The 23,708-nt window shown below is 42.7% G+C and overlaps 1 protein-coding gene across 21 annotated transcripts in view; it reads right to left on the minus strand.

Annotated features, from left to right (window-relative positions):
* The window catches only part of TNS1 (tensin 1), a 316,581-nt gene that overhangs the window by 82,314 nt on the left and 210,559 nt on the right, over nt 1-23,708 (minus strand). For all 21 annotated transcript variants that reach the window (XM_072617751.1, XM_072617750.1, XM_072617741.1 and 18 more), the window contains 2 exons: nt 22,986-23,051; nt 21,309-21,425 (listed from right to left, as the gene is read on the minus strand). In XM_072617751.1, the coding sequence (XP_072473852.1) occupies nt 21,309-21,425; nt 22,986-23,051 (183 nt within the window). The remainder of the gene's footprint in view (nt 1-21,308; nt 21,426-22,985; nt 23,052-23,708) is intronic.

A 23,708-nucleotide genomic window follows, 5' to 3' on the forward strand; every position in this document is an offset into this window, starting at 1 on the left:
CAGAGACAGAAACATAAAGAGAGACAGAAGCACAGACAGAGAGAGAGACAAAGAGAGAGTAAAAGAGAGGCAGAGAGACAGAGACACAGAGAAAAAGAGAGAAAAAGACAGGGACAGAATCAAAGAGAGAGAGTCAGAGACAGAGACACAGAGAAAGACAGAGACACAGGAAAAGAGGGACAGTCAAAGACAGAGACAGAGAGACAGAGAATCAGAGACAGAGATACAAGGAATAACTGATATGGAACCTGACATGGAGAGACAAGGAAAGAGAGAAAAAAAGTGAGATAAACTGGTAAGACACAGATCTTTTCTCAAACAGAGAGAGATCTGGAGTCACCAAGACAAAGATGGAAAAGACAGAGACACAAAGATAGGAAAGTATACAAGGAGACTGAGACAGGGAAGACCTAGAAAGATGAATACAGGAATAGGGAAGACATAGAAATACAAAAACAGAAACAGGAAAAGAGAGAAAGTCTGAGACAAGAAAAGATCAAGCAGGAGATCAAGGAAAGAACAGGCAAAAAGTGGAGAGAGATGCCAGACAATAGAAAGAAAAAGGATGAGCGTTCACAAGAGGGTGCTGGGATGTATTTTCCCCCAATTTTTCCATCTCAGCAAACGAAATGCAGAACAGATGACACCAATTTTCCAACTGCTGAACAATAAGGTGGAAATTTTTTTTTCTCCCTACCCCACTCCAACTTTTCAGTCCCCTAGCCTCCTCTACCCTCCACCCCCAAGCATGGTCTGAGAGCCAGACATCTCTTTGGCTTAGGAAAGCTAACAATAATTCCCACAAACTCCTGGAATTCCAGCTCCCAATACCAGACAATCTCCACCACCTTCTCCTAGGACCCTCTCCAAGAGATGTGATATGATACCCCTAACTTAGAATCCTTGGGGCATTATGAGAAACTGAGGACAGGGTGGGGAGAGGCAGAAGGAAGGGTTCCTACTAGCAGGTCTAGAGTGGAGAAGACTGGAAGTGATGCGCAGGTTAGGCAAACTGTGACTTTAGATTCTGGCCTAAAAACCTTGAAAATTCCTTGAGGGTCCTCCATTTGAGGAATTTAGCCCAGTACATAGCTAGTGCCACTAAGATTTTAATACCAACCAAGTTTAGTTAACAAAATTCTTGTCACATTCACGAGAAACATGAGCAATAGAAATGAACAGCTTTTATTGAGTGCCACCACTGTTCCAGGTAAGACTCTGACCACTTTATACACACACACTCACTCACACACACACTCACACCTGGGCAGAGCTCATGTAATGTATCCCAAATACTGGAAGCTCACATAGGCCTCACATCAGGTATCTTGATGGGTCCAGAATGATAACATTCAGAGGCAATCCTCTCATTTTTACAGATAAGGAAACTGAGATGTATAGAGGTTAATAGGTCACATAGAAAGTGGCAGAGACAGGAGAAAACAGGTTGCCCATGAATCCTTTGAGGAAAGGACAGAGAGTAAGGAAATAGGTACAGTAGAATCCAGAAATCAAAGATGCTTCTACCCAGCTCCTTACTCCTTCCCTAAATCTCATCTTCCCAATCAAATTCCTGGGCTAGTTTTCCAATTAGTTGCTGCTACTACTGTAGAATGATGTGGAGTGAAGCAAATTTGGGGAACAGTCCTAGTCTCAGGATTTGGGACACATCTGAAATTGTAACCTACAGACTCCTGCTACCCTCCCTTCCTTCAACTTATCCCCAATTACTACAGCAAGCTGAAAAGCTTGCCTGACCCTTGGACACTGCCAATCACTCTGTATTCCCTCCTTGACGCTCTCTTCTCTCTTAGATTTTCAGGACACCACTTTCTCCTGGCTTTCCTCCTCCCTATCTGATTGCTCCTTCTCTCTTTCTTTTGCTAGATCCTTCTTTACATCATGCCCTTAAACTATTGGTATCTCAGGATTCTGTCCTGGGTCCTCTTCTCTTCTCCCTCTATACCCTTCACTTGGTGAACTCGTCAGCTCCATGGATTTAATGATCATCTTTATACTGATGATTCTCAGATCTACTTTTCCTGCCCCAATCTCTCTGCTGACCACCAATCTCACATCTCTAGCTGCCTATCTCAAAATGGATGTCCAGCAGACTTCTTAAACTCAATAGGTCCAAAATAGGACTCATTATCTTTTCCGCTAAATACACCACCTTCCACCTTCCCTGTCACTGTAGAGGGCAACACCATCCTCCCACTCCCTCAGACTCACAATCCACAATCGTCCTGGATCCTTCACTCTCTCTCATTCCCATATCCCAGCTGTTGCCATGGCCTGTCAATTTCATCTTCGCATCATCCCTCCGATATGTCCCCTCTTATACTGCCACCACTCTGGTGCAGGCCCTCATCCCCTCATACCTGGATTACTAAAATAGTGCTGCCTCAGATCTCTCCCCACTCCGATCCATTCTCCATTCAGCTACTAAAGTAATTTTCCTAAAATGCAGGTCTGATCATATCAACTCTACTACTCAATAAACTAGTATCTCCCTATTGCCTCCAGGAGCAAATACAAATTGCTCTGTTTGACATTCAAAGCCCTACATAAACTAAGGCCTCCTACCTTTCCAGTATTTTTATACTTTACTCTCCAACACATACTTTTCCATTTGGTCATGACTGTCTCTGGGCATCCTCAGGTGCCAAGCATTTTCTCTGACTGTCCTCCATGCCTAGAATGCTCTCCCTTCTCTGTTCTGACTATTGTCCTCCCTGGCTTTCTTTAAGTCCTAACTAAAATCTCCCCTTCTACAGGAAGCCTTCTCTAACACCTTTTAATTCCAGTACTTTATCTCTTCTAATTATTTCCTGTTTATCCTGTATATAGCTTGCTTTGTATCTATTAGATCATAAGCTCCTTGAGGTCAGGTACCGTCTTTTGCCTCTTTTTGTATCACCAGTGATTAGCACAATGCCTGGCACATAGTAAGGCTTAATAGATCTTTACTGAATTTACTGAACTGAAGACACATATATACAATCAATTATTGAGATGCAAAGTATCATTGAAATGAGGAGGGAAGTCAAAAAGGTCTCTCATAGCAGATGGAACTTGAGCTGAGCCTTTATAATCTGGTTCCTTCCTACCTTTCAAATCTTAAGTCTCCCCAACTCCCCCCACACATATTCCTACATGTTCTTTGAACCAATGACACTGGTCTCTTTTCACAAAACCCTCCATCTCCTGACTCCAGGTATTTCCACTGGGCTGTTCCCCATGCCTGGAATTCTCTCCCTCTTCATTTCAACCCCCTTAGCCTCTCTGGCTTCCTTCAAGTTCAGCTAAAATCCCATCTTCTGTAAGAAGTCCTTCCCAATCTTCTTTAATCTTAGTAACTTCTCCAATTTATTCTGTTCTGGCCAAAATCCCTGAGGACCTTCCCCTCCTAGACTTATTCTCAGTGAAGGCAAACTAGGTCATCTTTTGCCTCAATTCTTACCTAGCTTTTAATTACTGAATGGGCATTGCCTCAGACAAACTGAAACCTAGGAAAGACCTGCATTTAAAAAAGCCAAGGTCTCCCACTGCATCAGGGGCCATCACCAATCATCCTAATCTATGCCTTGCCACTGGACTCCAAAGACTCCTGAGGAGAGAGTGGGGCTGATGACTTTGCACAGCCCTGCCTTACTTAATCCAATTCACTTGCAAGTCAAGACATCACCCTCCTGATGTCATTAGTCCTCTGAGAAGAAAGGACAAAGAACAAACAGCAATCTGGCATGTATCTTACTTGCAACACTGTTACTTACATGTTGGTTTTCCCATTAGACTGTGAGCTCCTTCAGAGCCAGGATTATTTTTTGCCTTTCTTTGTATCCCTAGTGCTTAGTGTGTACCTGATACATAATAGAAACTTAATAAATTCTAATTGCTAACCTTGAAAGCAGGGAAGGGTTCCAAGAAGCTGAGGTGAGGAAGGAATGGGCTATGTCAATACTTTTCCTCATCAGTAAAACAGAGTTGGACAAGATGCCCACTAGGATCCCTTTCTGCTCCAAACCTAGGATACACAGTCCTCTGAACCCAAATGTAAACTAGGGAATAATGCTTATAAAACCTATCTCACATGGTTAATGTGAAGAAATTGCTTTATAAATCTTAAATCACTATAGAATTGGGAGCAGTTGGGAGCAATGCGAGAAGATATGTCTACTTTCCCACCAATTGTAGGTCTAATTAATTGATGAGTTCTGTCACATGCCTTTCCCCCTCTCTCCACCAAATCCTTATTTTCAAAACACTGTTCAAGATTTGACATTCTGTATTAAGATAGACTAAAACCACCCAGCTCTCATCGCTTGTCACCCTAGCAAGCCATGCCCTCACCATTCCACTACTCCCATTACCCCTCCTCTCTTCTTTTCTCAACCTTGAGTCTTTCCCAAGCACTGAGTAGACTGTCTGCTCTAACTATGATTGGCTACAGTCATTTCACTCTATGTTTCTGATGCTTGTATTTACAAGCACAGCGCTGGATACTCAAAATGGCCTGCCCCATCTCCCCCCATTAAACTATAAGATCTCGAGTATAGGAGTCATCAGCATTTTCTCACCTGTTGGACTTGTACACAATCCTTTACTCAGTCGTCAATGAGGGTGGTTTGACTGGGGTGTTTGACTGAGTAACCAGAAATTCCCAGTGCTGTGCTAATTCTCATTATTACTGTCAATAGTAACTATGAAAATGATTGAGCCTCCACCTATTTCTGTACCAATATTCAACACCAAGGACTTGAAAGGAAAGAAGGATGGAATTTAATGGTATTCATCTTTAGAGTGTGTGAGGAATATGGGTAGAAAAGGGATGCCTACAGTGACAAGTGAACAGCTGTGACCTGGAAGCTGTGGTTGGACAGAACTGTGTAATATCATGGGCCTATTTAAGAGGCTTTGTGAGGCAAATCCAATGCTGGTGCTAGGGGTTGTGGGAAAACTTGCCTCTTGGAATGGGGGCTTTTGACTGGAGACTCAGGGCAGAGGGTCTGAATGTATAAAAGGAAAAATGAAAAGCTTTGAACCTTAGCAATTCATTACAGCTAAGTTGCAGCCCCATTGGGTTCATATGGTAAGGGGATTGAGCTGCATTTTGGATCCTCCTCCCCACCCAGAAATGTAGGAATACCAGCATGGAGAAGCCATGATAAGCAGCCAGATCAGATTTTATAACGCACAGCTTGTCTTTATATTGAGTTTCTGAGCTCCCTGTAGCAGTGCAAAACAAGAGCTTTTGTCTGGGGTAGGCAAAAACATGAAGGTGAGGAGCAACGACCATAGAGGATAATTCTGTAGAAGTGATACAGATAAAGCAGCAACCACATAGGGTGGTCATGGAAGTCACCAAGAGAGATGAGAGTTGGTACCATGAAAATGGATGAGACCTCCAAGTTCAGGAAGAAAAAGACTGAGGCCTGAGCCTTGGGAAATGCAGTTAGGAAAAGGAAGGAGGAAAGCCAGCAGAAGGGATCTTTGGATAGGGAAGGGGAAATCTGGGATAGTTCAGCATTGGAAAGGCAAGAACAGGGAGAGGGTTTCAAAAAGAAAGAGATTGTCAACAGTGACCAAAGCTACAGAGAGGTCGGGGATGATGAGGATTGGATTGAGAGGCTTGCTTTAGACAGAAATAAAGGTCTTTCCCTGGACTGCCTCCCTCCTCTCCAGAGCAACCCATAAGAATGGAAAAGACTCAAATGGAAAAAATGGGGACTCATAAAGGAGAAAGTGGTTTTGAGAACTGGGCCCCCATTTTGGTACCCACACACTACCCAAAGCCAGGCCCCTCCAGATCTCTCTACTTCGTCATCACTAGGAGGCAATGGGTAGACTCAGGTCAAATCCAAGAGTATTCCTTTGGAGTGGAGCTGGAGACTCTGTGCCAGAAGGATTACTCAGGTGGGGAATTATCAAGTCTCCAGCAGATGTCTGAGTTGGACAAGGGTCAGCAGTATACTCTCCTCCTCATCATTCTTCTCCCCACTACTTCCAATCCCACCCCCTCCAGTTTTGCTTTTCCTGGATAGTGATACAGTACGGACCTCACTTGGAGAGGAAGTGAGGTAGGCAAAAGAGACCATGGAGAGCTGAGCCCCTCAGAGAAGGATGAGGAAATGAGAAGCAGAAAGAAAGAAAAGCAGGAGAAGAATGGGAAGGAGAGCAGCGGAACAGAGCACAGATAGTACCTCTCAAAGGTCTCATAAACAGCACTCTAAGAGGTGAGACATTATTACAAGGTCATGAATGAGACTTGTTTTTTAACCAGCATAGATACAAGTAAATCCTGTCCTTCAAAATAATCCCCTTTGGGAGAGACAATACAGCACAGGCCTTATTCCAACCACCCTGCCACTGCTCCCAACATAATTGGAGCAATCAGAATTGCTGGAGAGGCTTTTGGAAGCCATTTACAAGCCACACAAGAGAAATCAGTATCCCTTCTGGAAAGTCACGCCTTATTTTTTCACCAAAACAGCACTGCCCAGCATGACCGATTACCTTATTCCTCAAACTTGGCTCCAAATGACTTGTAGCTGTTTCCAAACATCAAATCCACACACCCCACTCCCCCAAAGGGTAAGGATTTGCCATGCCTGAGCCTATACAAAAGAATGTGCTGCAGGCTCTAAAAGCAGTTCCCCCAGCAGCGCCTGATCCTGGGCAGCATTGATGCCAAAACGCATTCAGAGCCAAGTTGGGTGAATAACGTAGGAGCTCTGGATAGGTAACGCCATGTTCATGAAAACATGTCAGAACTCCTACACTGAGTGAATGCTGTCGCTTTCAAAGGAGCCCCCTCCCCCAGCTATAGATTATGACATTCTCCTCCCCTCTTCGAGGCCTCAGTTTATCCATCTGTAATGTGGAAAGAATCCTAATTTGCCCTCAAAGGGAGGGAAAGGGATGTGAGCAGGGAGCATTAATCAATGGCAAGCTTTCATATTAAAATCTGATCTCACTGTCTAGGGAGGAGAGAGAACATCAGAGGCTGTTTTCAAAAAGGAAGGAGAGGAGAGGGGAAGGGGAAGGGAGAAGAGGGGAGGTGAGGGGAGGAGAGTTATTGTTTTAACCATCGCTCTGCCCCCACACTTGGGACAGCCCCTTACCTGGCCTAGGCAGCTAGGAGTAAATAGAAATCTCTCTTCTCCATTATAAAGGAGTCTCAGTATCTCAATCATTTCATCACCCCAGCAGGTCTATCCTCAAACCCCTGCTTACTCTGCCCCCCTCACCCAGATATGATGAATTTCATTCACTCCTTTGGTATAATCACCCTTTTGAGGCTTTGAGACTGAGGTCTATAACCTAACAGAAAAAGTTAAGAGACAGATTCTAGTTCTAGCTTGGCCACCAATTGCTATGAGGCCTTGGGTGAAACACTTCCCCTTCAGGACATTTCCACTGGGATAGCTCCTTACTTAACCTCTGCTAAATAAAAACATCTTTCTTCTCCCTTAAGATTATTCAGGTTCCTCATCTGATTTGATGAAATGAAATTAGATGATCTTAGAATCTACAAGAGCACTACATTTGGAATCAGAGGCCCTGGGTTCCAACCCAGCCCTTCCACTTACTACCTAGGGGACTTTTGGCAAATAAGTCACTTGAGTTTTCTAGGTCTCAGTTTCTTCATCTGTAAAATGAGAAAGTTGAACTAGATGTTTTATAAGATCTCCTCTACTTCTCAATCTATGATCTGATAATCCTCTTAGTTCTAGACCCCACCCAGCTCTGACAGCCTAGAGCTCTCTCTAAGAGAGGATGCTTTAACTCAGAAGATACTACTGTCCCTCTCTTGCCCCAGTGCCCTTCTCCCACCTGGATGACTCAAGTACAGAAACTCAGGCCTATAGGAGAGAGGCTTCAGGCTCCCTACTGCAGATGAAGGTGAATTCTGAGGCCTCCATGGAGTCCCTGGGGCGGGGAATGGGATAAAAACAGTAACTTACAGGAAGACTTTAAATACATGCCAGGCAGCAGAAGCTCTGTGCACAGAAACAGGACGATTAACTGGCTGATTTATTTTCAGTGAGATACCGAAACCCAATCCCAAAAGCAGCCTGACACCCGGCAGTCGGACTACGGGCACCAACCACCTCAGAGGACAGACAAGCCCCGAATTTGTGCAGGATTAGCAAATCCTATGGCCTTCCAGACCTAACCATCTAAGGCTCAGGGCCAAGAGACCCAAGGGTGATGGTGGGCTGAGGAAAGACAGAAAAAGGCAAAAAAAAGGAGAGGAAGTCAACACAGGATGGCCCAAAATGTTTCCCTTTCCCTAAAGTTAGTCCCTCCCCAGAGTCCAAGAAAGGGAGAAGTGGAATCAGGCAGCGGGGGCCTCAGGAAAGAGAGGGCCAGGATTGGACCAGCTTTGTTTCAATTTTAGTCCAAACTCTTAATCCAAACTGAGGCTGTCTCCTTTCAAACTCAAGGCTGATGAGCTCAGATCCTCTGTATGTGGTTGGCTGCAGTGCAAAGGGATAAACCTTTAGGCTGGGAGTCAGAACCATTGGGTTCTCTCATATGCTAGGGTTCCATGCCCTCATATGGCCATGACCAAATTACTGTATATCTCTTAAGTGTCTAGGCATCCAGGATCCCCTTCCTGGGGAAAGAGGCATAGGTCCGTTAGAGAAAAAAGTAACAGGCTGAATGAGCCAGTGCACTGTCCTATTACAGCAAGTGGTAAGTTGGCTGATCATCAATGGGGCCCACTCTGAGAATGCCTTCCTTCTTCCTTTGGATGGAACTCCTCTACTTCTGCAGCTCCCTGTGAAGTGAGAGGTCATGCATAGAGGACTGATTCCCAAGGCTCAGGACCTGTTCTTCCCTCTGGCTCTGCATAGGAGCTAAAAGCTAGAGACAGCCCTCATCTAGGACTTTGTTAGGGACCTCCTGAGACCCTAGAGAACCTCCTTGACATCTGCTTTTAATTTCCTAGCCCAGCAGCTCTGACCTGCTTTTACTTTTTTGTGAATTGTTTTTAACTGCCTTGGGAAATGCTTTACACAGGGGTAGATGAATATGTTTTTATTTAACGGATGGTTCCTTTGAATCCTCAGGCTTTGAGTTGATTCATTGCACCAACCAAAACAAGGTCACCTCCTAAATTCAGAGCAGATCCTGATGACTTTTGGTGCAATGAAAAGAATACTAGCTGAAAATATGGTCTCCTAGGACCTCTCATATGAATTCTGGCTCTGTTGATTACCTTCAGGATTTTAAGCAAATAACTTAATCTCTGTGGGCTTCAGTTTTCTCAACTATTAAATTAAGGGGTTGGACTAAGTGACCTCTAACTCTAGGTCTACGATCCTATAGAAACTTCCCCAGGATCATCAGGTTGTCAAGTCTTCAATGCTGACCAGGAAGTCTTCATCTTCCCATTTCTTACTATCACACTACAGTACCCCTGACACTTAAAAATACACACACACACACACAGACCAGCAGCCTGTAGCCTGATAAAAGTATGTAAAGAAAGGGTAGGTATCAGGGTCATCTGACCCAGAGCAGTGGTAAATAAAATCAAGAAAAGGATGAAATTCTATGCCATATCTCTGTTATCAAGGGGGTCGCTCAGCTTCCAGTTCCCCTTGGGTAAAGAGGGAAAGATTTTCCATGCTCCATCTATTATTACAAGTTACTGAAACATTGGTAAAGTGCAAAAAAACAAGCAAAAACACAGGTTTAACAAGAAACAATCTATGGGCGAACAAGCATTTGAACCAAGATCACAGAGTCACAGAATTTGCAAAAGAGAAGAAGAGGCTTAGTTAAAGATCATTAGGTTGATCCCCTCATTTTAACAGATGAAAAAACTGATTTGTCCCAAAGTTAGTTATTGCCAGAACCATAATTAAAATTCAGGCCTCCTGACTCCCTGGTCTGGCACACTTTTAACTACACCTTGATGGTGTCTGAAAAAACCCTCCTCCCTGCACCAAGAAAAAACATGTAGTACAGAAAAAGAGTTCTTAACCTTTTGGGCATCGTAACCCCTTTGGCACAAAGCTATGGACCCTTTCTCAGAAAAATGCTTTTCAATGCATAAAATAAAATGCATAGGACTGCAAAGGAAAATAACTATGTAGAAATACAGTTAACAATCGAAAAAAACAAGTTCACAACTTGTTTTGCATGATCTCATCTGTGTGTATTCATCCTTTGTTGCCGAAGAAGACCATGTCATCAGAGAAATAATGGCGTCATATTGCTAGCTTTCTCAATGGATGGGAGAGGGGCTGGAGGGGACCGAAAAATTTTTAAGTATTTTTAAAAATAAAAATATTTTTAAATAAAAGTAAAAACTAGTTCACGGACTGCAGGTTAAAAACCTCTGGCTAAAGAAGGAAATATGGCGCCATGGAAAGAACACTGAGCTTAGAGTCAAAAGATTTAGATTCCTAGCTCAACAAAGTCTAGATGGGAGACCTAGCAAAAAAAAAAAAAAAAGTCCTTTACTTTCCTTGGGCCTCTATTTTCTTAATCTGTAAAGCAGGGGAATTAGTTAGATCTTAGATGTTAGATGATCTCTAAGGTCTGTTCCAGCTCTAACATTCCGTGTGATTCAGTAATGCTCCTGGCTCTGGCTCGCCCCGGGCTGCTGCCATGATATCCCCCAGTCACTGGAAGCTAAAGAGAAGAGAGGGATGCTCTTAAGATAGGGAGGTTGCCTCCAATAAGTTGAGAGGACAGAGCAGAGATACACAGTAACGGAAAGGAGAGGAAGGAGATAAGAGAGGAAGGCTTCAGTAGCCTAAGCTGGGAGAAGTTCCCTGAGAAGAGATAGTCTGAAAGGGGTTCAAGGAAAGGCTCTGAACGTGGGGAATATGGAGAACATAGCCTTTCCTGAGCCAGAAGAGGATGCCAAACACCTAGTCCGTGACTATCCTCTTCTGTCTATAGGGAGACCATGCTCTCTAGCTATGTAACTCAATGCCCTGAGAGGCTTTCAAAAATGTATCATTTTTAAATAAGGCTGAGGGCCCTGGCTCAGACAGACTGCCAACTTGCCCTCACTCCAAGGCTAGCTCCTCCCTTTCATATCTCTCAGAACAAACTCAGCCCTAACTGGCTCACAGGGATTGGAAAGGGGACATGAATTCTTTCTGGAGAGACAAAGATGACATATACTGGATATTGATGCTAGACTCTTAGAGGTCCGGTGATTGGAGATGAATTTAGTAACTACTCTGCCCCTTTGGTTTCTCCACCAGTGATTTAAGTTCTTGGTGGGTAAGGTCTGAGAAGTATATATAGTAGTTCTAATTTAGTAATTAACCCTTCCAGGAGGCTCACTGAAAGAAATCACCAGACAGACCATAGACTTGGAGCTGGAAGGGACCCTACGGTTTATCTAGTCCTAACACAGGCATGCACAGACATTTCATTAGGATGTGCACTCGGAGAATTCTGTTTTTTTAAGGTGAGCATTTATTGAATAATTATAAAAGCCATTTATTCCTCAAAGGAACTCAAACTTACCTGAACTCCTTTAAAACTTCACATTTGTTAAACTTTAAAAATACAAACAAATATGAGACAATACCAATTCTGGGGAGACATTGGGGTATACCTAGGCACACTCTTCCTACTCTATGCATACATCTAAGAGTTTAAACCTACCATTTTAGAGATAAGGACTCTGAGGCCCACGAAAGTGAAATTATATGTTCAGGTTAAGAAGATGGGTTTCAAGTCAGTATTTTCTTTCTCTCCAGAGAATTCTTCTATATGCTTAAAACGATATGGGCACCCCTAGTTTGGTACAAAAAGCAGGGGATTTGGAGTCAGGACCAACAAGGTCCTTTTGCTAACCTCTAAGGTCCCTTTCATCTCTAAATTCTATGGTTCTGTGATCCAGACAAGATGTCTCCTCCCTTTTCTCAGATCAATGGGATTGGTAGGAAGGGAGAATATCTCAAGAGAGTTGAGAGATCTCAGAAGAGTGGTTTCTCTACTCTCCCAAACTGATGGAATGAAGGCTCCTAGAGACAGCTCCCTTTCCTCTAGCCCTGTTTCCAATAGCAATTGGAGGAAATGTTAGTTAGCAGTGGGTGTAAAGGGGGTCACAGAAGGTCCAGGACTTGAAACGGAAACAGTGAGATCACTCATTCATTCAACAAACATTTAAAGCTCCAAAACATTGTACTAGATGCTGGAGCCAATACAAAGTTGAGCTAAGACATAATGCTTGTTCTCATAAGGTTTATGTCTGGTCTATCTCCTTACTTCCAAAGAGGTTTCAAGATTTTGTTTAGTATGCTTTTGCCTGGCCTTTTCTCAATTTTCCCTGAGCACTCTTTTCTATAACCTTGCAGTTTCTCAGTGTCCTATTCCTATCCCTTGATCATCATCCTCTGTCACAGTTCATCTGAAATCCTTTCAGTATCCAGGGACATGTCAGGAAAAGTGTTGAGGATAACAGTCTTCCTAAGAAAGAGCAGGTACCCCTTCCAAGAAAGTTTCCCCCAGAACCCTCACAAAGAATTTGGAGACATCTCCATTCTGCAGAGGTCAGGAAATTAGCTCTACCTCCTCCTCCCACCCAACTCCACTTCCACTGCCCTCCCCAAATGGTGAGCTGAGATCCGGGCAGGGAGCTTTAAAGATCAAGCCAAACTGCTAATGGAGATTCTGGAAGCTAGGAGCAGGGTGTAAGCCAGAACAAAACCCTGGCAAGCTGAAAATCAAGAGAGAAAGATCAAGAAGGGAGAAGAATGGGAGACAGAGTGTAAGAGAGGTAAAGGGGGCATGACAGGGCACTGACTGAGAGACTTTGTCATTCTTGATGCTGGAACCTTCTCCTTCCACCCACCTGAGGTATTCAGCCATCATAGCCAAAGCACCAGGAAGTCAGAATTGCTGAAAAACCTTCCCAGGCCATCTTGTCCAGGTCTCTGTCCCTACACTATACCACACCAAAAGTCAACCCTTCAAGATACAGCTCTCACCTTATCATTAGGGCTAAGATACTTCCTCTCATTGTCAGCTCTTCTAATACTTTAACTCCTCCTAGTCTGAAAGTTTCCAAATTGTAACTAAATTCTGCCCCCCCCCCATTTCCATTCATTTCCCTCCACATAAGCCTGGTAGTGGTAGTGAATAGCTGGTCATCACCCCCTGACATTTAAATTAAACATCCTCATTCACTCCTGCCCTCAACCTTTTATTCTCCCAAAGAAATCAACATTCTCTTCTCCTTCCTTCTAAAGTTCTATTCCCTGGACTTGCTGAAGTGAAATAGGTTGCCTTTTAAGGTAGGGAGCTCACTGTTCCTGGAAGTATACAAGCAGAAAGTAGGGGCCCACCTGTAAGGGATATTATAGTAGGTATTCCTATATAAGGTGGGAAGTTGAACTAGGAGCTAGGTGGCATAATGGATAGAGCTGGAATCAGGAAAATCTGAGTTCAAATGCAGTCTCAAACACTTTCTAGTTATGTGACCCTGGACAAGTTAATTAACCCTTGTCTGCCTTGGTGACCTCAATTGTAAAATGGGGATTAAAAATAGCACCTGCATCCCAGGGTTGCTGTGAGAAACAAATGAGATGAAGTTTATAAAGTCCTTAGCACAGAGCCAAGCATATGGTTGTCATTTTTGAGTCATGTCTGACTCTCTGTGACCCCAGTTGGGGCTTTCTTGGCAAAGTAGAACGGTTTGCCATTTCCTTTTCCAGCTCATTTTACAGATGAGGAAACTAAGGCAAATAGGGTTCAATGCCTTGCCCAAGGTCATACAGCTAGTAAGTATATGAGGCAAGATTTGAACTCACAGAGAAGAGTCTTCCTGACTCCATGCCCAGTGCTCTATCCACTGTACCAACTAGCTGCCCCTTCTCCCTTGAGGTCCCTTCCAGTGCTAAGCTTCCATAATTCTAAGATCTGTACCAGGACTAACTGACTCATTTGGTCCATAATGAAAATGTATTACAGACATAAGTTAGTAACTGTTGTCACTCTCCTCCTCTAAGTAACAAGCTAAGGAGGTAAGTAGGAAGTAATAATGTCATGGGTTCACTTGGGCTGATATCATCACTTGCTAGTTCTAAACTGTAGATAAGGATGGGTTTCCCCTAACTTTCCCTTGGTAATCACGAGGCTTGCAAGATTCTAAGTCCAACCGGACTTACTAGTCTAAGTCAACTAGGGACTAGATATCATTTCATCATCACCTTTTGCTGGCATATGCAGGCAAATTAACTACCAGCCCCCTGTCACCTCCCTCAAAAAATGTACACATGCCGTACTTTTCAGTTGGATCTGCATTATTCCCATTCTCTTCATTATTCTCTTAAGTCTATATAATCACCAAAACAAGCCCTATTTGTTTGGAGCTTTTGCCAACTTCCAAGGTGTTCATGCTCACACTAAAAAATGAACAATTGGTTCTCTGGATTCAATTCAAGCGGATCCCAAGCACACACCTGAAACTTGAGGCTTCCTTGGTAAAGGTTTTCTCCTGCTCGGGTATATACAGAGACGGGAAAAGGCTCCGAGTAGCGAAGATGGGTATTTTTCCCTAGTGGAACAGGTGCAGAGGCATGGAGAGCCTTTTAGTACAGTGGTACTCAATAACTAACGCCCCTCGTGTTCTCCTGACAATCCATTCTGTTCCCTTGTTTCCCTTTATCAGCCTCAGAGAGCCTCAGGAAAAGCACTAGCTTTAGAGCCAGAGTTCTAATATATCTGTTGCTTACTACTGGAGTGACCTTGAACAAATAAGTAAATACACCTCCTCTTTCTGAGGCATTCTTTATCTGTAAATGAAAAGGCTGGACTAGATCGGTGGTCTCCAAACATTTTTATATCCACTACTCTATCAGTAAAAAATGTGGAGCCTGTATACATTAATTTATAAAAATATACTCCTACAATTACATATATATTTATAGTATAAAGTACAACTTTTAAATATTTATGTACATTATGAAACATAATGTACAAAAATATAGAACATTATACATTATTTTTAAAAGATTAAGATAAAGATGAAATAAAATGTAATCCTAGAAATAGGGAGCCACTGGAGTTTACTGAGTAATAGAATGTCAGGATGAGACCCCAGATTTAAGAAAATCTCTTCGGCAGCTCTGTAGAGCAGAGGGGTCAAACACAAAGGGAAATAGCGGTCACTAAACCCTACGAAAGGTTCCTTATGAAAGCACACTGACTTAGAAAACTGCACATGAACGTTATCTATATTCTACTGTATTTATATTTACTCTGTTCAGTATTTCCCAATTACATTTTAATCTGATTCTCGTCACCCTCCTGAGTGTTGATGGCTGCTGCATGTGGCTGCATGTGAATTGGGGTCTTTTTGTGCATAGAGAGACAAGAATAAATGTGAGAGACATGAACATGGAACCAATAAGATTCTGGGCACTAATGAGATATGTGAATGTAGATCTGGGGAAAGTGATGAGTCAAAAATGCCATGACCATTGTGAGAACCTGGGTGAGCAGAAGAGAGTGGTATCCTTGACAGTAATGGGGAAGTATAGAAGATAGGTGAGCTTTCAGAGAAAGAGAATATAGTTCTATCTGCCACCCAGACACACCTACTCTACCTGTGGGACTCACTATGGATACCCTCAAAATGAAAAAAAGAAAGGCAAGGATCTCGGATAAGAGACAACAATATCAGATCATTGCTGCCATGTTCAGAGTCTACCCTCTGAGGGTACCTATGGCTGCCATGAGATGATCTGAAGATTAGGGGGTGGGGGCAGTTTTCCCAGCATTACTTATGTAGCTGCTATGGGTGATTAGTTTAGGTTATAATTTCCCTGAAGGGCTGATAAGTGGAGGTGATGGTTATGTAGGAAAGAAGCCCAACCCATTCCCACCCCATTGGCTGTAGCAGATGGATGGGATACAACCTATCTTCCCACTCACTGATTGGTTGATCACATACATACATGGCCTCTTCTGAGGTGATGTCACAGGACCCCTACTTTAGAGACCACTCTCAAAGATAATCTCTAAGGTAGCGGTTTTTATGCTGGAGTCTGGTCCTATGGATAGATTTCACCCAGATTCCTGGTCCTATGGTCCAGGATTTCATGAACTTAGATAGTGGGGGGGGGGGGGGGTCACATCTTTATTTACACTAACTCTTAACTGAAATTTTGCATTTTATTCAATTATGAATATATATATACATGTATATGTATGTATGTATATATGTATATATTTACACATACATATATGTGTATATGTATGTGTGTATAAAATTCTGAGAATAGGCTTCATGATCCTGCCAAAAGGATCTATGACACAATAAAAAAGTTAAGAAGATCTACTCTGAAGGTCCTTTCAGCTTTAAATTTTCAAGATCCTATGATCCTGCCTTTAAAATCTTGGACAGATAAGTCTCTTATCCTCTCTAGGATGAACTTTTTCCATCTGTAAAATGGGAAGAGGTGTTGGATTAGACTAGGATCCTAAGGTCTCTTCCTACTCTAAATCCTATGAAACACGGACAAAGAACATCTCAAGATGAGGAGAATATGCCTGTACCACTGGGACCCGAGACAGAGAATCCCAGATGAGATTCAAGAGACCTGGACTCTTATCTCACCTCTGCTACTCACTGTATAAACCTGGACCAGTCACCCCTCTAGGCCTCAATTTGGCTTATCATGAAAATAAGATGAACTAGATGGTTTCTAAGGTCCCTTCCAGCTCCAAAGGTTTCTGTTTTTATGATTCCTTGTGAGGCATTTTAGGGAAGAATTAGTAAATGAACACGCACTTGGAAGGTTTCCAATAGAATCCAGAAGTCTTGATTTTGAGAAGTGAAGGTAGGGTAGGGGGAGGAGACCTCCTAGCCCCTCCTCTCAGGGGTGAGGGGTCTCAGAGTCATTTCAGAAGCCAGTTTCCAAAGAGGCCTTAAATAGCCTGGAGATGAATATCTGGTTAATGTTCATTTCAAGTGTGCTTGGCTCCCAGCCTTTCTCACTGCCCTACCCACCTCCCTCTTCCCTCTGTGGCAGCCTGAGTCACTGCAGTGAGCTCCAGAGGAACTCACTCCCCCTCCCTTCTCCTCCCTTCTCCATCAGGATTTAAATAGAGGGGGTGGGCCACTTCTAGAAATGACGCTCATTCTGATCTGGGGCACATGATCTCAATCTAATCTGGACTCACCATCCCACTGACCTTCCCTGTGGAAAAAGGGGAAAAAATTTCCCCCAGCCTATGGGGTTAGGAGGAGGGGGAGTGTGGCAACATACCTCCAATCAGAATGAAGTGGTGTTAAAGGACTTGCTAGTTTTCTACAATTTTTTGCCAGATGACTGATTTTATTGGTATAGGCCAACGTGGTTAAACTCAAATAGAAAAGGGGCCATTAAACCATATAAAAGGATGCCTGCTCAAGTATATTTACTTAGAAAATTACATCTTAACATTATCTATGTTCTATTATATTTTAAAAATTTTTAATAAATATTTTCCAATTACGTTTTAATCTCATTGGGTCAGCCTTCTTGCTGCCATGTGTCTACCACCTTTAGAACAGAGAAATCCAGATGAAGAAATAGTCTCTCTATCAAAAGAGACCAGCACCTATCACTTTTCAGATACCTACTTAGGGCTTTAAGCGGCTTTCTGGCCACTGTAGCATCCAAAATTTCTGCTATGAATCTCCTCTGAGCAGAAGCCATCCTTAGATGGGAAAAGTATGCACCATACTGAAGGCTAGCCTTCAGCTTGCTACTTGTATAACCTCATGTCTCATCTCTCAACTGAGGGAGGTTGGGCCTTCCAACTCGGATCAGTATGGAAAGGCAGAACCTGATCTCAGATCAGCCCTGTCTTCTTGTTCCCTGATCAACAGAGAGAAGGGTCAAAGCAGACATTTCTCCCTTACTTTGTAGTCCACCCAAATTCAAGTACCTATAACCAGTTTCATCCAATCTTCCTTTTCTTTTCCCTTAAACTACTCTACCCCTAATCCCTGATGCATCCTGCCCTTTCCCTCTTTCTCTTCCATGTCAACTTTACTCCTCCATACAGAAGGAAATTCAGCCACAGGAAAAGAAGAAGGAATTGGCCACACTGAGAAAGATGGAGTTGACATGAGAATACAGGCATCTTCACCTCCTGGGATCCTCAGAGAGTTAGGGAATCAAGGAGATGAGTTTTGTCCCTAGGATTCTAGACTTGAGAGTGGGGGCAGAAGGGGCTAAAGGCTAAACAGCAGTCTCTGATCATTTCCCCCAGCCAGGAACAGAGACAGCAAGGTGTGGCGAATAGGGTGCCAAACCTAAACCCAGAAAGACCTGAATTTAAATCCTGTCTCTCATGCCTACTAGTTTCATGTTCCTGGACAAGACACTTAATTTTTTTCTGAGCCTCAGTTTCCTCATCTTAAAAGATCAATGGTGCTGGACTCATTGGTCTCTAAGATTTTTTTCTAGCTTTAAATCTATGATCCTATAAGTAAAAGGAATTAGAACAGTGGTCATTACTTTTGACCATTACCTCCTCCACCCCACACCACCTGTCCCAGGGAGTAACCTTAGGCCTCTTATCTTTCCTGCCCCTGCCAGAAATTCAGAACCTTTCAAGAGCAGGCCAGTTTTTCATGCCCTAAATGGAAGATAGACAGAGTAACAAAGAGGAGGCTGTATGTCTCCTCTGATGGAGTTGCACAGTTTTACAAGTCTCCTCCACCATCCAGGCCAGCCCCACCCTGTGCCTAACCAGAAAAGAGGAGAGAGGAGATACCCTCCCCACCCTACTCTCCAATTAGATGGCTGACTCCTCTGTCCCCTCTTCCAGGCCCCTTGGGCATTGAGCCAGGTTCTATATCCCTACACAGGAGACTCTCTGTCCCTTTCTGGAAATAATGACCTTTACAGTAGCCAAAGGGCTCCATCTGTTCCCTTCTCCCTTCCCTCTTCCCCATTCCCAGATGTTAGGAGCAAGAGGGGGAGGAGAGCCAGTGTGTGTGAAACAGGTCAGAGGATTCCAGCTGAACTTTCTCCCATATTTTCTCCACTCTCTTGGTCTCTTGGCTTTCTTCTTAGACTTCTCTGGCATCTTTTTTTTATTCCCACAGCCATCTCTATTCCCTCTTTCCTCATAGCTCACCTGATCTTTCTGTCAATTCCCTGATTTTCTCTGCTTCTCATTCCAGTCTTCTCTATTATTATTTTCTATCCCCTACCCTCAATCTTCATCCCTCTCCTCTTCCTCATTTCAGGGAATCCAAGTGAAAATGTGTCCTGAGTGTCAGGGGAATAGCTGCTACCAGTATATCTATCTAAAGATTCCTGAAAATAAGTAGAGATGCAAAGAAACAGTCCAACTCAGAAGAAAAAAATAGGTATGGAACTAACAGAAAGAATCAGAGGGTCAGAGGAGGCTCGGATTCCCGTGCTCACCTGCTCTGAGGAGGTGTTTTCTTACATCAAGCTAGCTCTAGCTGACGGAAAATTCCACCCTTGCAGGAAGAACAAATCCAGTCACTCTCCCAGGAAGAGGGCCCTTCAAACACTTGAAAACAGCAATCGTGACCCTCCTAAGCCAGCTATTTTCCAGTCTAAATATCCTCAGTTTCTTTTAATCTGAAAGTTTATCAATACTTTTCTTAAAATAAGAAACCCAGCTGTGGTTTGGTCAGGGCCAAAGAGAGCAGGACTGCTGCATTCCTGGACACGATGTCTCTGAACACATTACCTTTTTTGGTTGAGTCATAATTGTGCTAGCCTGCTCCCACCTCAACACTGTTGTCATACAAATTACTGTCTAGTCTTGATTTCCCCCATCTTTTGCTTATTCAGAATTTTTTTAATCCAAGCATAAGACTTTATGCTTTTCCATATTAATTAGATTTGTCCCAACTGTAATGGGGAACAGCTCGAGGTTTGTCAAGATCTTTTGGGATTCTGATTCTATCATCCTATATGCTAGTTGTCTCTTCTAGGCTTGGATCATAAGCAAATTTGATAATCATTTAAGTCACTGATAAAAAAGGCCAGGGCTAAGAATATTTGTCTGGCGACCTCACCACATAACTACTCTTCAAGCTGACATCGAGTCATCAGTGACTCCTTGGGTCAGGCCATTCAAGCAGGTGAATCCTCTAAGTGGACTAATGTCTAGCCCACTTCTCCCTCCATCTGTTTCACACAAGTACAAGAGCATCTTTGGCAAGGCTTTTTATTTTTTCCAAAAAAAAATTTAAGTAAACTAACTCCATGCAATTCTGATTTACTGCTCTAGTGACTGTCAAAAATGGAAAATAATGTTAGCCTGGCAGGAAACCATGCTCTGATCACTGCTTTCTTCTCCAGATATCCAATAACCATCCTTTTAATAATAACAGAATTTTAACAGGAATCAAAATCAAATTCTTTGGTGTATAGTTTTCATATTCTTCTTTTTCCCTTTTCTAAAAAAACAGTTGAGAAAATATTTGCTTTTCTCCAATTCTGTAGAACCAATTCTATTCTCCATGATTTTTCAAAGATCATTGACAAGTAGCTCAGCAATCACACTGGTCATCTTTTTTAATGTATACTTCATTTGGGTCTAGTGACTTGAAATCAAGGGCAGCCATAATTCTTATCTCTCTCTTATTTATTCTGAGTTTCAATTCTCCATTAGTTACTTCCTTTTTATACTTTCCAATCCCAAAAGATTTATTCTCCTTGACAAGCAAGACCAAAATACAAAAGTAACAGAGTCAAGCAGCTCTGTCCTCCAGTTTCAAATCTAGCACTTGATAATAATAATAGCTAACATTTATATAGGGTGTTAATGTTTGCAAAGAGATTTACATGATATTATTTTGTTTGATCTTCCCAACAACCTTGCAAGGTGGGAGTTATAATTAGTCCTATTTTACAGGTGAGTAAACTGAGGCTTGAAGTGATTCAATGATTAGTCCAAGATCACATTGCTGAGTAAATGTCTAAACAGAATTTGAACAGAGAGCCTCCTATTCTAAGTGTAGCCTCATATCCACCTAGCTACCTACTCTCCTACTTTTTCATGGACCACGGTGATGAGGAAAGAGGGAACCGGTGTCACATATAGGCACTGAATTCATACTTTGAGAGTCACCAAATACTGTGTAAAAGGCAGAAATCTTTCTACATGGATTTGCAAAGCTGGTACCAAAAAGCCATAGATAATTATATAATCTAGATAATCTAGATAACCTAAATAACCCCAGTATTATTTTCCTCCAGCATAGGCTACATCACAAATCTCCTGCTTCAATAAATTGACACTTGGAAAGAAGACAAGGAATTAGCCCCAATCCCATCTACCTTCCATGCTGTCCTCTCGGTGCATGTTGAAATTGTCATAGGAGTCCCAGCGGATGAGAGGGTCAGAGGTGTTATAGTCCACAGACACGCTTGGCCCATTCTCCAGATGTTCCATTCCTGGATGATTGGAAGGAAGGGAAGTAAAAAGGAGGTTAACATTTGGAACAAAAGAGGAATACCACAGTATTCCCCTAATGAAGGTCCCTAAACAATTTCACATTATCTTGAGGCTACAAAAAAAGGAAAACAAGGCACAGAATGGGTCAGGGACCCATCCGAGGGTCAATGGCCAAGCTGATGAAGAAACCCTGGAATCTAGACCCTTGATGCTATTGATGAAGCTTATACCCAAGTCACATGATGGAGCCCTGAGAAACTTGGAGCCCTCACTGTGGGTAATCCTCTACTTCTGAGTTATTCCAACTCCTTTTCTAAAACAATCATGATGATACCAGAAGACTATAATGGTTTCTGACTGGAAGTAGGGAAAAAGGGTTTAGGAAAGTTCATGCTATGACTGACTGGGGTCAAAGACTGTGAGAGAAAAATGCTGGTTCTTGGATGCAGAAAGTTCTCAAGAAATGCTAAATTAAACTGACCTACGGACCAGAGCCAGCCTAGAGCAGAGGTTTTCAACCTTTGGCAGTGTGGGGAAACCTATGAATCCTTTCTAAGAATGTCTTAAATGCATAAAATAAAATGCATAGGATTATTTTAAAAACCAATTATATTGAAATACAGTTATCAAATTAAAAAAAAACTTTGTGAATCCCATATTAAGACCTCCTAATAGAATGAGAGAAGTGTGAATGACCTTGGGTTCTCCAACGGTCGTCCCACTCATCCCCTCCCTCATTAGGATGCTCTCTCTCTCTCTCTCTCTCTCTCTCAGTCACTCATGCCTACTAATCACCCTTGATGTCCTTCAAGGTAGACTAAATCCTTTCTTCAGGCTACAATCATCTCCTCATTTTCTTTCTGCCCTGAGCTGAGAATATCAGGTCACCATCCTCTACCTAGCAACACTAATTAAAGGCTAATCAGGCTTCTCATCTTGAGACTGAAACATTCAAGTTCGTTTCTTCTCTTCTCATAAACATTATTCATTTGTCCTTCGACTATCTTTATGCCTTTCCTCTAGCCTCTATCTACAGCCTTCTTTTTCTGAGCCTGAAGATCGACACAGGACTCTGACCAAGGCTGATTATGACAGGAAAATAGCCTAATGGTTCCCATGCTATTTGTCTACTCCAGTGCCATACTCATGGGACAGTGGAAAGTTCCCTGGAGAAGTCAGGAATCTTGGGTTGATGTCTTAGCTCTGCCACTAATTACATCTCTGGGCCTCAGTTTCCTCATGTGTCAGTCAATAAACATTTATTAAGCACCTCTGTGTGCCCAAAGCTGTGAGACAAGGGGACTGAACTAGATGCTCTCTAAGACTCTTTCCAGATTTAACTATCTAGGAAATCTATCTTATCTCCTTTTGTATTATTTTTTTCCCCACAGTTCAGTCACTGATTTTCATTCAGTATAGCTGGCATCCACTCTGATGCTCAAATATTTATCCGCTGTTCTAATATCTAAACACAGATATCTTGCATTGGGTCATGGGGCAGGGTTAGGGAGAAAGGGGAGGGAGGCATAGGTATGGTGGAAAATAAAAGGAGATTATACCTTGAATTTTCTCAGGGCCATAAGAAAATACAAACTCTACTTTGCCATACTCTGGGAACCGATCATCTGGAAAAGAAGAGAAAGAAAGGAAGCCTTCCATCAGCTCCCAGAAAAGGTTCTGAGAATGCTTTGCCCCTGACTTCAGTACAGACACGTCTTGCTCAGCACACAAAGGCATCTTGCACGCATGTGGTCCAGAAGAAAATGATAGAGATTACTCAGGGGCATGCTGGTAAATATTTAGCAACTGAATCTCCAGAAAAAAAAAAAGAATGAACCCACCACATACTTTTAAGTTTAATTTATGTTATTCATATTTTCTCCATCACCTTCTTAAGACAACACACTAAACAAATCAAGTCCTGATTTATAGCATTTGCTGCTTTCTGAAGTATGCATGCTCACACTGAAATTTTAACAATAGGTTCTTGACTTTTACTCCAGCACACCCCTGGGATCACCTCTCTTCCGAGTATTTGAATTGTGAACCTCTCCACCATCCTCCCCAGCTCCCCTCCCTGCTCTCCCTGGCACCAGACCCATTCAGCCAAGGATCTCATCCCAGGTACTGAAGGGGTAGGTATAGGGGAGGATGGAAGAGGGGGGTAGAAGCAGGGGATTGAAATAGTGAATGGGGATCCAATATCTTGGGTCTGAAAGTGAGAAGTCCCAAAGGAAAAGAGAAAAGGAGGGCAATGGAGAAAAGACACAATAGGAGAGGAG

Source organism: Notamacropus eugenii, chromosome 6 (assembly GCF_028372415.1).
Source record: "Notamacropus eugenii isolate mMacEug1 chromosome 6, mMacEug1.pri_v2, whole genome shotgun sequence".
Classification (NCBI taxonomy): domain Eukaryota; kingdom Metazoa; phylum Chordata; class Mammalia; order Diprotodontia; family Macropodidae; genus Notamacropus; species Notamacropus eugenii.